Source organism: Scardinius erythrophthalmus (genome assembly GCF_964197995.2).
Source record: "Scardinius erythrophthalmus genome assembly, chromosome: 3".
NCBI classification, from domain to species: Eukaryota; Metazoa; Chordata; class Actinopteri; order Cypriniformes; family Leuciscidae; genus Scardinius; species Scardinius erythrophthalmus.
This window is the reverse complement of record NC_138223.1, coordinates 51191270-51205473: the sequence shown is the minus strand read 5'-3', so window position 1 is coordinate 51205473 and position 14204 is coordinate 51191270. Positions and strand designations below refer to the sequence as shown.

General features: G+C 43.1%; 1 protein-coding gene across 1 annotated transcript in view; it reads left to right on the top strand.

The window, feature by feature from the left end:
- LOC308688260 (Fc receptor-like protein 5) overlaps window positions 1–14204 on the top strand; it is a 69614-nt gene that overhangs the window by 8463 nt on the left and 46947 nt on the right. The window contains exons 3-4 of the mRNA XM_081361217.1: window positions 3150–3533; window positions 3618–3674. Coding sequence (XP_081217343.1) covers window positions 3150–3533; window positions 3618–3674 — 441 coding nt within the window. The remainder of the gene's footprint in view (window positions 1–3149; window positions 3534–3617; window positions 3675–14204) is intronic.

Genomic DNA, 14204 nt, shown 5'->3' with positions numbered 1-14204 from the left:
GTGTGTGTGTGTAAGAGGAGGAAGAGTATGAGTATAAGAGGAGGAAGAGTGTGTGTGTGTGTGTGTGTGTGTGTGTGTGTGTGTGTGTGTGTGTGTGTGTGTAAGAGGAGGAAGATTGTATGTGTAAGAGGAGGAAGAGTGTGTGAGTAAGAGGAGGAAGAGTGTGAGTTAGAGGAGGAAGAGTGTGAGTTAGAGGAGGAAGAGTATGAGTGTAAGATGAGGAAGAGAGTGTGTGTGTGTGTGTGTGTGTAAGAGGAGGAAGAGTATGAGTATAAGAGGAGGATGAGTGTGAGTTAGAGGAGGAAGATTGTGAGTTAGAGCAGGGATAGTATGAGTTAGAGGAAGATTGTGAGTTAGAAGAGGAAGAGTATAGAGGAGAAAGAGTGTGTGTGTAAGAGGAGGAAGATTGTGTGTGTAAAAGGAGGAAGAGTATGAGTTAGAGGAAGAAGAATATGAGTTAGAGGAGGAAGAGTGTGAGTTAGAGGAGGAAGAGTGTGAGTTAGAAGAGGAAGAGTATAAGTATGAGAGGAGGAAGAGTGTGTGTGTGTAAGAGGAGGAAGAGTATGAGTATAAGAGGAGGAAGAGTGTGAGTATAAGAGGAGGAAGAGTATGAGTTAGAGGAGGAAGAGTATGAGTATAAGAGGAGGAAGAGTGTGAGTATAAGAGGAGGAAGAGTGTGAGTATAAGAAGAGGGAGAGTGTGAGTTAGAGGAGGAAGAGTGTGAGTTAGAGGAGGAAGAGTGTGAGTATAAGAGGAGGAAGAGTGTGAGTATAAGAGGAGGAAGAGTGTGAGTTAGAGGAGGAAGAGTGTGTTTGTAAGAGGAGGCAAGGCAAGACAAGGCAAGTTTATTTATATAGCACATTTCATACACAATGGCAATTCCAAGTGCTTTACATAGAAGAAATTAAAATAATAAAAAGAAATAAGAATAATTAAAACATTTTAGAAAAATAAAAAATAAAATACAGTACAGTACAAACAGTCGGACGAACATTGGCACAGTGCTCATTCAGTAAATGCACAGCTAAACAGAAGTGTTTTGAGTCTGGATTTGAATGTGACTACAGTAGGAGCACATCTGATCTCCTCTGGAAGCTGGTTCCAGCTGCGGCTGGCATAATAGCTAAAAGCGGACTCGCCATGCTTTGAGTGAACCCTTGGTATTTCTAGCTGATGTGATCCTAGTGATCTGAGTGATCTGTTGGGTTTATATTCAGTGAGCATATCTGCAATGTATTGAGGTCCTAGGCCATTGAATGATTTATATACCAGTAATAATACTTTAAAATCAATCCTAAATTTAACTGGGAGCCAGTGTAAAGACCTGAGGACTGGTGTGATATGTTCATATTTTCTGGTTCTGCTCAGCGTTCTGTATGAGCTGCAACTGTCTTATGGTCTTTTTGGGAAGGCCAGTGAGGAGTCCATTACAGTAATCCACCCTGTGGTGATGAAAGCATGCACAAGTTTCTCTAAGTCTTGTCTGGAAACAAAGCATTTAATTCTTGCAATATTTTTCAGATGATAGTATGCTGATTTAGTTATTGCTTTGACATGACTACTGAAACTAAGGTCTGACTCTAGTGTCACACCAAGATTCCTGACTTGATGTTTAGTTGTTTGACCCCTAGAGTGAAGGTATGCGTTCACCTTGAGAACTTCATCTTTGTTTCCAAATGCAATGACTTCAGTTTTGTCTTTGTTTAACTGAAGAAAGTTTTGACACATCCAACTGTTGACTTCATCGATGCATTGGCACAGGGAGTAAATGGGGCTGTAATCGTTAGGCGATAGGGCTAAGTAGAGCTGTGTGTCGTCTGCATAGCTGTGGTAAGAGATTTGGTTCTTTCTCATTATTTGGCTCATTGGGAGCATATACAGGTTGAACAGGAGTGGCGCAAGAATTGAGCCTTGAGGGACTCCGCATGTCATGGATGTCCACTCAGACTTATGGTCTCCTATACTCACATAATAACCTCATAATTGGCTGGTCAGCTCAAGAAAAGTAACTTTATGTTCATAACATGTTTTTTTTTTTTTTTTTTTTTTTTTTTCAAACTTTTCAAAGATCATTTACATCATAACAATGATTGTTCAGGAAATCAAAAAATAAATACACTGCTTCATTTTGTAAAAATAATGTTAATGTAAACAGCCGTACACACCGGGACGAATATCGGCGCGCGTTATTCGCCAGCGTTTTTCAACGCGTTTTTTGTGTTCACACCCAAGCCATTTTCGCTGACGATGAGCCGAGTGAACATGCAAATTCATTCCCTGACATTAGATGGCGCTTAATGTAAAACAGAAATACCCCGGTGATTGTCAAACGTTTGTGGGAAAAAGTTACAATGTACATGAAATGAAACTCACAATCAAGGCCCATTTGCTCTGCAATTACACTCCATAACAGTTCTGTTTTATCAAGATTTTTGTAGTCACTGTCGCATTTGTCATATAGTTCTTTATGTTCCGACACCAATGAGACCAGCAGCTCTACATTCATCTTGCCTTGCATCTTCCTCGTCTTATTTCTTCCCGGCAGTGTAGACGCTACTTGACCATAGACTGTAGTACTTGACCCTACTTGACGTACTGTATATCTTCTTCGCCGTTACGTATGTGTGCTCGGCAAGACCGTTTTGTGTTTGAGCGCCCCCAAGTTGTGTTTTACTGTAACTTCAGAAGCTCCAGACACGTGAGCAAAAGCGCCAATCTCATTGGTCGGATAGTTTTTGACGCGGCGCGTCAAACCAAAAAAACGAACCCGAGGCGTTTTTTAAAAAATGCCGCTTTTACGCGTGCCGTTTTTTGCGTCGGTGTGCACACTCACATTGGTGCCCTTTGTTTAGTCACGAGGCGTTAAACGGCGACCCCGGTGTGAACAGGCCTTAATGATGTACGTTGTAATGACTAATTCTGTTTTTTGCATATGCATTGGACAATGTTTTATAATTGTCACTTCAAATAAAACTATAAAACATTAACATCTAAACCTCTGTTAATTCTCAGTAAGAACTCTTGTTGTCGTCTGACAGAAATAAAATCAAACTGGTTGGAAGATGTACCAAAAACTCCATTTCTGGTTACATTTTATAATAACATGTTTTTCAGAAACTCATTAATGTCTTAATATATTTCCATCACAGCTAATCTCTCTGCAGACCCCTGCTACACCTACACTGTGATGGACGATACATGGAGATCCATCAATAATACATATGCTTCAGTCAGAAAGTGTGACACATCTGTCTCCTGGAGCGGCTGGTATCGTCTCTTCATTAACGGCTTGAGCGCTCATATCCCAGACACGTGTGTTGCTAAGTACAGCTGTGGCACTAATGTCCCACTGTGGATCCGTGGTGGACACCCAACAGTAACAGATGGAGTCGTCACTCGAGATGTCTGCAGTCACTGGAACAATGACTGCTGCTATTTTGGGTCTTTTCCCATTAAAGTCAAAGCCTGTCCAGGCAATTATTATGTCTATGAGCTGGTTAGTCCGAGTCTCTGTGATTCAGCATACTGTGCAGGTAATTATATTCACATGAGCTCTTTCTACACATTCATGATATTTGTGTCTCTGTTCATTAATCTCTTTTCATCCAAACTTTCAGACACTGACAGCATTAACACCAGCCCTACAACTGTCACACCAGTGACCATCTCACCTGGTAATGTTACACACTGTGTCTCTATTCTATTGGCTTATTTTATTAATGTTTTTTTAATCTATGTAGGCTACAGATATGCTCTGGTAAATTTGAACGTGGATTTTAATATGAATATTTGCCTCAAAAGTCATGGAAATGTTTTGGTAGAAATGTATGAAACCTGTAGATTGTTCTCAGGTGTGTCTGGCTGTCATTCACACTGTACAGTAGTTCTGAATATGCCACACTTCATAGTCAAAAACAGTTCTTGTTGTGTTTATAATTATAAAGAACTATATCCCTGATAGCAGATCAACATTGAATCAAGACTGAAACTTAACATTGATTTTTCATCAGGCTTACATGCCAGATGTAGAATATAAATGTATATACTATGATTGTCTGTATAATAAATAGTTACCATAACACTACTGGATCTCATGCTGTTGAATCGCAGGGCAACTATAATCAAAAATACAAATTATCAACACATCACCATATTCAAAATTTAGACACTGGATGAGATCAGAGATTCAGGCCAATAGATCAACAGTTTCCAAAAATTACCTGATCTATTTTCTTTTGGTATTTTCTTTTGCCATTTTTCCCATAACAAATGTGTTTTATTAACACACAGTTACAACAGCAAGAGATCTAATAGTGTTATTGTAAATGGTTATTATAAAGAAATTTAAAGATTTAAAAAAAAATGGCATATGTATTATTCAGACACACAGACATCAAGAATCAGCACATAAATCTCAGCAATGGTGACAATCAACAAATATATTTGTGCCGCAATGCATGCTGGGAGCCAGCAGAGAACAAAACACATCGATGACTCCCAGCATGCATTGAGGCATGAATAAATTATGCAACTGAATGATCTTACTATTTTCTTTAATTGCGCTTTTGTTGTGATTTTTAGTAGCCTGTTTTGGGATGTTTAGAGTTGATCTGTTTATCTGAATATTTTATTGTCACTATTGTTGAGATTCATTTGCTGATTGTTGATGTCAAGTTATGCTATAAGGCAGGCAAATTACGTAATCAAAACCCTTCACAGACTCAGCAGTTTCAAATGTATGCTCTCTCATAAGCATCCCTTTTTAACAATGTAATCTTTGTACTTATTTGTAATTATAAATATATATTACAAAGTAATCAAAAAGGCAATAAGGTTGTCAAGCTTGAACAAATATAAACACCAATCAAAACACACTATCTTAATTGGCTGGTCAGCTGAAGAAAAGTAAATTTATATTCATAACATGTTTTTTTTTTTTTTTACTTTTCAAAGATCATTTACAAAAATAATGTTAATGTAAACGGCTGTACACACCGGGACGAATATCGGCGCGCGTTATTCGCCAGCGTTTTTCAACGCGTTTTTTGTGTTCACACCCAAGCGATTTTCGCTGACGATGAGCCGAGTGAACATGCAAATTCATTCCCTGACATTAGATGGCGCTTAATGTAAAACAGAAATACCAAATGTCAAATTTAGCAACACTGATGAAACATAAAAGGCAACAAACACTGGCGGGTGACGCAGGGACCTCGATGGTCAAACACGGGTGAGTCTGGGCTGGTGCTGAGTGAAGTGATGGTGATGGTGAATTCCGGCGTGAACGACGAACAGAACAGCGAACAGGAATCCAGGAACAAACACCACACGATCACAGAACGGGAACAGGAACACAGGATCAGGACACCAGACAGCACAAGACATCAACAACGATCTGACAATGGAGAGGAGAAAACGGTGAGTATTTAAGGAAGTGATGATGAGTCGCAGCTGGCGCCGATGATGATTGCAGATTGATGAATGAGCGTGATTGCTCCGGCCACACCCACAGATCCACGCGACACGCATACACAAATAACAAACGCACAAGACGAAAAGAAAGCAATGCATTCGTGAACCGTGACAGTACCCCCCCTCCTAGGAACGCCTCCTGGCGTTCCCAGACTCCCTTACCTGTTGATTGTAATCATCGATAAGGGAGTGATCCAGAATGTCTCTCGTAGGTACCCAACTCCTCTTCTCTGAACCGTAACCTTCCCAGTCCACCAAGTACTGGACTCCGCGTCCCCTCTGCCTAGAGTCCAGAATACGATTTACAGAATAAGTAGGTTCCCCATCTACGAGACGCGGCGGGGGAGGAACTGGGACTGGCGGGTTAATCGCTGATCGAAACACAGGCTTAATTTTGGATACATGGAAAACGGGGTGAACTCTCCTGTACGCTGGAGGAAGGTTGAGGCGGACTGCCACCGGACTAATGATCTTGGTGACAGTGAACGGGCCAATGAATTTGGGTGCGAGCTTATTAGAGACGGAACAGAGAGGAATATTCTTAGTAGAAAGCCACACTTTTTGACCAACGACGTATACGGGAGGCTTCGACCGGTGGCGATCGGCTTTAGCCTTGGTGCGCGACCTCACCTGGAGTAGAGTCTCACGGGCTCTAGTCCAGGTGCGGTGACACCTCTGGACAAAGGCGTGTGCGGAGGGGACCGCGACTTCGGACTCCAGACTGGGAAAGATAGGTGGCTGGTAACCTACACTACACTCAAACGGAGACAGGCCCGTGGATGACACTGGTAACTTATTGTGGGCGTACTCCACCATAGACAGTTGCTGACTCCAGGAAGAAGGATTCTTGGATACCAAACACCGCAACATTCTTTCCAGATCCTGGTTGGCTCTATCGGTCTGGCCATTGCTCTGGGGATGAAACCCTGAGGATAGACTGACAGTCGCGCCCAGTAATTTACAAAACTCTTGCCAAAATTTGGACACAAATTGGGGTCCTCTGTCGGAGACCACGTCAATCGGGAGGCCATGTAAACGAAAGACGTGATCTACGACGGTCACCGCTGTCTCCTTGGCTGAGGGTAATTTGGGCAAGGGAATAAAGTGAGTCGCCTTCGAGAACCGGTCCACCACGGTTAAAACTACCGTGTTGCCCTTGGAGGGCGGGAGGGCGGTAATAAAATCTAGTGCGATATGGGACCAGGGTCTCGAAGGGACAGGCAGCGGTTGGAGTAACCCATCTGGGGGTCGATTGGAAGACTTACCAATGGCACAAACCGAGCAAGCCAAAACAAAACTGTGAATGTCCCGGGCCATAAGTGGCCACCAGAATCGTTGCTTAACCAGAAAACTAGTACGGGTCACTCCTGGATGACAGGCTACTTTGGAACAATGCCCCCACTGAATAACGTCTGACCGTAATCCCTCCGGCACAAATAAACGGTTCGGTGGGCAACCAACCGGGGGCGTTACCCCTTCTAAGGCCTTCTTGACCTTCGATTCGACCTCCCATGTGAGTGTGGAGACAAATAGGGTCTCGGGTAAAATGCACTCGGGAGTAACAAGGCGTTCGGAACGATCAAAAATGCGCGATAAAGAATCGGGTTTGATGTTTTTGGAACCCGGGCGGCATGAGAGAGTAAAGTCAAAACGACCGAAAAAAAGTGCCCACCGAGCCTGCCTGGAGTTCAATCTTTTAGCGGACCTGATATATTCCAAATTCTTGTGATCGGTCCAGATGATAAAAGGTACCCCCGACCCTTCTAACCAGTGACGCCATTCTTCCAACGCTAACTTGACTGCCAACAACTCTCTGTTACCAATGTCATAGTTACGTTCGGCTGGGGACAAGCGATGGGATAAAAACGCGCAGGGATGCATTTTCTCGTCCGTGGAAGAATGTTGGGACAACACTGCACCTACCCCCACCTCTGACGCGTCGACCTCCGCCACAAACTGACGTGAGGAATCAGGGGCTATCAGAATAGGGGCCGAAACAAAGCGGTCTTTCAGTTTGGCAAACGCGGCCTCAGCTGCGTCTGACCACCTGAATGTAGTTCTGGGGGAGGTCAAGGCAGTCAGAGGTGCGGCTAGTTGGTTGAAGTTACGAATAAAACGTCGGTAGAAGTTGGCGAATCCCAGAAACCTCTGCAGGGCCTTGCGGGAATCTGGGATTGGCCACTCCACCACAGCCTTAACCTTCTCAGGGTCCATACGTACTCCCTCAGACGAAATGATGTACCCAAGAAATGGAACCGACTGTGCGTGGAACTCGCATTTCTCCGCCTTGACAAAAAGCCCATTCTCTAGCAACCTCTGAAGCACTCGTCGGACGTGCTGCACATGTTCCTGGAGAGAAGAAGAAAAAATCAATGTCATCCAGGTAGACATATATGAACTGATCTACCATATCTCGCAGCACGTCATTGACGAGGGCCTGGAAGACTGCTGGGGAGTTGGACAACCCGAAGGGCATGACCAAGTATTCAAAGTGACCCCTGGGGGTGTTAAAAGCAGTCTTCCATTCATCCCCCTCCCTGATGCGGACCAAATGATAAGCATTACGCAAGTCCAATTTTGTGAAGAGTGACGCTCCCTGCAACCTCTCGAAAGCTGAAGACATCAACGGCAAAGGATAAGTATTCTTTACCGTGATGTTGTTCAACCCCCGGTAATCAATACAAGGTCGCAGAGATCCGTCCTTCTTCCCCACAAAAAAGAACCCCGCCCCCGCTGGAGAAGAGGAAGGGCAAATGAACTTCGTTGCTAGAGAATCAGAAATGTATTTCTCCATGGCCTCCCTTTCTGGAGCAGAAAGCGAATATAACTTGCCCTTAGGCGGAGATTTACCTGGCAATAAATCTATGGCACAGTCGTAGGGACGATGCGGAGGCAGAGAAGCAGCTCAAGACTTACTGAACACCTCCTTCAGGTCGTGGTACTCCGCGGGCACGTTAGACAAATCCACTGCTTTCTCCTGTAACACAGACATAGGAACAGACGAACAGGCAGACACAAGACAGGACTCATGACATTTAGTGCTCCACTCCATAATGGACCTCCGGAGCCAGTCCACTCTAGGGTTGTGTTGAGTTAACCAAGGATGCCCGAGTACTATGGGTGCAAGAGGTGAGTCCATGATGTAAAATGACAGAGTCTCTGAGTGGTTACCAGATGTGATGAGGGTAATGGGTCCAGTAGACAGTGAAATCATGGGAAGCTCTTGACCATTGAGTGCGTGAACTGAAATGTCATGTAGGAGTGACTGAAGGGGAATCTGAAGGTTGTGTGCGAAAGTGCAGTCTTACCGGGAGGAGGGTAGATGTCGATGAGGTCTTCTCGGCGGAGATCCCACCCGATAGTAGCCTCACTGTTACTATCGGGCGTGGCCTTTTACCGGACACGTGTTCAGAAAATGTCCAGCTCCGCCGCAGTAAAGGCAAAGGCCTTGGGACCTCCGCCTCTCCTTCTCCTCCCGGGAAAGCCGAGCTCGCCCTACCTGCATGGGCTCGGGATCGTAGGTAGGGCTGACTGCGTCCGTGCCGCTGGACCGCAGACTCTCCGCTCCTCCAAGAGCTCGACTGGAAAGGACGTCGCTCGACTCTTGACAGTCTTGCATCAACTCACAGTGCTAACTCAATCAGTTCATCCAAGGTGGTGGGCAGGTCCAGGGCGTAGATCTCCCTCTGGATGCGGTCAGCCAGCCCATGCAGGAACATATCCCACTGCGCCTCGTCGTTCCATCGGCACTCTGCCGCGAGAGTCCGGAATTCGATCGAATAGTCCGAAACTGATCTCTCTCCCTGGCGAAGTTCGGCGAGCACCCTCGCCGCCTCTCTTCCGGCGACTGCACGGTCAAAGACTCGCTTAATGGCGGCGGAGAGTGCCTGGAACGACTCGCAGCATGGGTCTTGGTTTTCCCACACCGCCGTTCCCCAAAGTGCCGCTCTCCCAGTCAGCAGAGAAAGGACGAATGCAACTTTGGATCACTCATTGTTGAAGGTTCTCGGTTGCAGTGCAAAGTGCATGGAGCATCCTGTCAGGAACGCTCGACAGAAACTGGGTTCTCCGGCATACCTCTCAGGCACAGGTAGGCGAGGTTCCGACTGGAAGAGAGGATCTGATGGTGTGGGAGGAACGAACGGTGTGGGCGGCGCAGTGGGAGCTCGCAGTTGTTGAATTTGCTGGCTGAGCTCGGACACCTGCGTCATCAGAGCCTGGACAGCACGGCCAGTGTAGTTAAGCCCCTCCTCCTGGGAGTCCATGCGTTGAAGGCTGCTGTTGACGAACGTCTCCATGGACATCTGAGCTCCGCCTGCTGCTTCCATTCCATGGTCAGATCGTTCTGTCATGTTGAGAGAACGAGGAAGCAATAGCAGGTGCAATAAACTCTTTATTTAGCAACACTGATGAAACATAAAAGGCAACAAACACTGGCGGGTGACGCAGGGACCTCGATGGTCAAACACGGGTGAGTCTGGGCTGGTGCTGAGTGAAGTGATGGTGATGGTGAATTCCGGTGTGAACGACAAACAGAACAGCGAACAGGAATCCAGGAACAAACACCACACGATCACAGAACGGGAACAGGAACACAGGATCAGGACACCAGACAGCACAAGACATCAACAACGATCTGACAATGGAGAGGAGAAAACGGTGAGTATTTAAGGAAGTGATGATGAGTCGCAGCTGGCGCCGATGATGATTGCAGATTGATGAATGAGCGTGATTGCTCCGGCCACACCCACAGATCCATGCGACACACACACACATACACAAATAAGAAACGCACGAGACGAAAAGAAAGCAATGCATTCATGAACCGTGACAATTACACTCCATAGTAGGGCTGCACGATATTGGAAAAAAAATTACATTGCGATATTTTTTTCCCAACGATATATATTGTGATATTGCGAGCCATCAATCCAGGCTAAAGTCAATAATTACCATTCCATGTTATTAATAATTTCACTAATAAGCAAGCTTCATTACAAGTAACAAAAAGGCCACTTAATATTTTATTCCAGAAACATATTTCTCTCAGAATTCGGTGAACGTTCTACGCAGGACCTAACGTTCTTCGGGTTCTAGGACCTGAAAAATTATGTTTTCTGTGCTGATTCAGTGACGCGTTCATGTAAACGGCACCTAGACCCAGCAAAAGTAATGATTAATAATATGTAAAATATTACAATGAGACATTTTAATTGTTTATTAATAAACAAGTGTTTTCTGTAAAGATGAAGTTGACAATACTGACTCGCGATCTTCGCAGCAGTGATCGGGAGAAATGCACTTTTCATACAGATTAAATATAGCTATATATTTTTTTAATGGTTCTGTTTAAAAGTAGAGATTTCTGTAGATAATAGATATATTTCTTTTTTTTTTTTTAGGTGTGTGAGGCGAGTAGGCTACCTTTTACGCTGAGTTTCGGTTCAGGGATCATAGCTTAATCTCCAGTTCAGGTGCTAGCTGCTATATTTAATTTTTATTTATTAAATCGAGGAAATTGGATAATGAAATACTGATTAAAATTAAGATACAATTAATACAAAACGAAATTCGTTTTAAAGAAAGGCTTTGTGCTTTCTGTTTGAGGTCTCTGTGAAAGTTTTAAAGCAGTCTTTTAATGCCGCTTTCATAACGGTCGCGTCCATAATGTCACGTAACATTGTTTTTTCCTCATAAATGCGAACATGGAAAAATAAACGAATTTTTAAAAAAGACAACCATCCACAACTTTATAACACTCCAGCAAAGTAGCCTACCTCTTTTTGGTCAACATCCTCCTTTTTGGAGACGAAATAGGCTAGTCCCAAATAGCTGATTTTGACTTTTTTTGCGGCGGATCCTCTTCGTCGCGCATTTTTGAATGTTGGCTGTGAGCGGTGAGCGCAGTGAGCTGCGGCACAGCGAACCAATCACTGTGCAGGCACGCAGAACGCGTATACAACAATATACAAGCAATATACAAGCGTATACAAGCAAAAAGCCATACAACAAACTCGTGTTTACGGTGTGCTAACCTGGTGCTACCATTCTCTTAATACACTAAGGGTCCTACTAACGTTACCCTTCACATCGCATGTTCCGCCGATGTGACTATCGCTCATTCACACATCGCAATGTCAATGTTAAAACAGAATATCGTTCAGCCCTACTCCATAGCCTCTTTTATCAAGATTTTTGTAGTCGCTCTCGCGTTTGTCATATAGTTCTTTATGTTCCGACACCAACGAGACCAGCAGTATGGGATCAAATTCCCGCCAAATATATAGCGGTCGTGTATAAAAAAATAATAAGCGTGAATCAAAAATTTAAAAACACATGTAAAAATATATTGCACAAACTGAAAAAAATAATGCAAAATGATCAGAATAGCAAACAACGTGGTCACGGATCAAAATATAATAAGCGTGAATAAAGAAATAACAAGCATGAATAAAAACTTTAAACACATTAAAAGTTATTTTGCACAAAACTTAAACTTATGGTCATGCTTTGTTAAAAAGTATGGTTTTATTACTGTGTACTTTGTGCTTTCTTGCATTTTCTGCTCATATTTTACTCTTTTGTACGCTTGTGATGTTTTTCTCTTCGCTCTTCTTTCTATGTTCTGCACTTGCTCTTCCAAATGTTGCAGTTCGAGTTTCATGTAAATTAGGGCGGGCTTAAGCGTCACCATTGGTCCACTAGTTCTAGATTGACAGATACTTCTCTAGCCAATCAATCGAAGAGGGGAGTTGACGTCACACTAATGCGACTCGTGGTACAAGCTGTTTATGTTTGTACAATTTCTTCAATTCCATTATAATATACTAAAATGTTATTTTTCTAATACTATTATATACTGTTAAATTTCTTATTTGTGCTTTGATATGTGCATTTATTAAATTCATTATTTTCGCTTGGCATACCAGCGTGATTACGTCACCGCACACTTCAGTGGGTGGTGCGGGCCCGTGATGCACTTCATTCTGAGTAAATATAACAACAAAGAAGCACTGCTGCACTCTCTTTTATTTCATTTTTCTTTAACCATTATACTCCTTTTCAGGAGTGCTACACTTACAAGGGAAGACGGCAGTTCAATTTAACTTTACAAAGGCTTTCAAGCAGTAAAGCTATCTGATCTCTGGACATAAATAATTAAATTCATTTTTTTTTTAGATACATGAGAATGTTAATGTGCACACTGGTAATTGGTGTTAAACAATATTACTTGGCTCATGATGTCAATATGTTAAGGCTGCTTGTAAGCGAAACATCCTGCAATTATGAAACACTACAATTCGTTGCAAAAACTAAGTTAAAAACGGCCATTGTCTGAAGACTTTAGGACTTTGACCTGTCGACGCATTGCCTACCTTTTTTTTATTAACCTCGCCAAATTTGACAAGATTATTGAAAAAGATTGTGTTACAGAGAAGATATAGAGAAACCAGTTGAATTTAATACAGTGATTTATTACAAACTTACTGTGTTTACATACATAGCTACATAATTGCATATTACTTTAGAATTAATGTTTTAAATATAGCTTAAAATTTGAATACAGCAACATCTCCATCAGCGATAGGTAACGTTGTTTCTAGAGTGCCGCTGTCCAGCAGAGTTTAGCGTCAACTCCGATTAAAAACCTCACCTGTCTTAAATATCCTAAAGACGATGATTAGCTGGTTCAGGTGTGTTTGATTAGGGTTGAAGGAGCTAAACTCTGCACCCAGGACCGACATTACACATCCTTGTTATTGATTAAATATGAAAGTAAAACGGCCAGGAGGTGGTGGCTGCTCGGAGAAGATCGACGCTCGCGGTGCCAGGTCAAGTGCATTAGAGGTGAATGATGGATCATCAGACAGGCATAACTGTAACAGGTCGTTGTTAGGATGACGAATTTAACTATACCATATTGCCAGGTATACGTATACCGGCAACAGTTTGAGTTGCAGGCACACATGCAGTTTAAAGGTGTCCTGTTGATGGTCGTCTTCCTGTATAACAAGTAAGCATCAGTAGCCACCACGAGTCGCATTGGTGTGACGTCAACTCCCCTCTTCGATTGATTGGCTAGAGGAGTATCTGTCAATCTAGAACTAGTGGACCAATGGTGACGCTTAAGCCCGCCCTAATTTACATGAAACTCGAACTGCAACATTTGGAAGAGCAAGCGCAGAACATAGAAAGAAGAGCGAAGAGAAAAACATCACAAGCGTACAAAAGAGTAAAATATGGGCAGAAAATGCAAGAAAGCACAAAGTACACAGTAATAAAACCATACTTTTTAACAAAGCATGACCATAAGTTTAAGTTTTGTGCAAAATAACTTTTAATGTGTTTAAAGTTTTTATTCATGCTTGTTATTTCTTTATTCACGCTTATTATATTTTGATCCGTGACCACGTTGTTTGCTATTCTGATCATTTTGCATTATTTTTTTCAGTTTGTGCAATATATTTTTACATGTGTTTTTAAATTTTTGATTCACGCTTATTATTTTTTTATACGCGACCGCTATATATTTGGCGGGAATTTGATCCCATACAGCAGCTCTACATTCATCTTGCCTTGCATCTTCCTCGTCTTATTTCTTCCCAGCAGTGTAGACGCTACTTGACCATGGACTGTAGTACTTGACCGTACTTGGCGTATATCTTCTTTGCCGTTACGTATGTGTGCTCGGCAAGACCGTTTTGTGTTTGAGCGCCCCCAAGTTGTGTTTT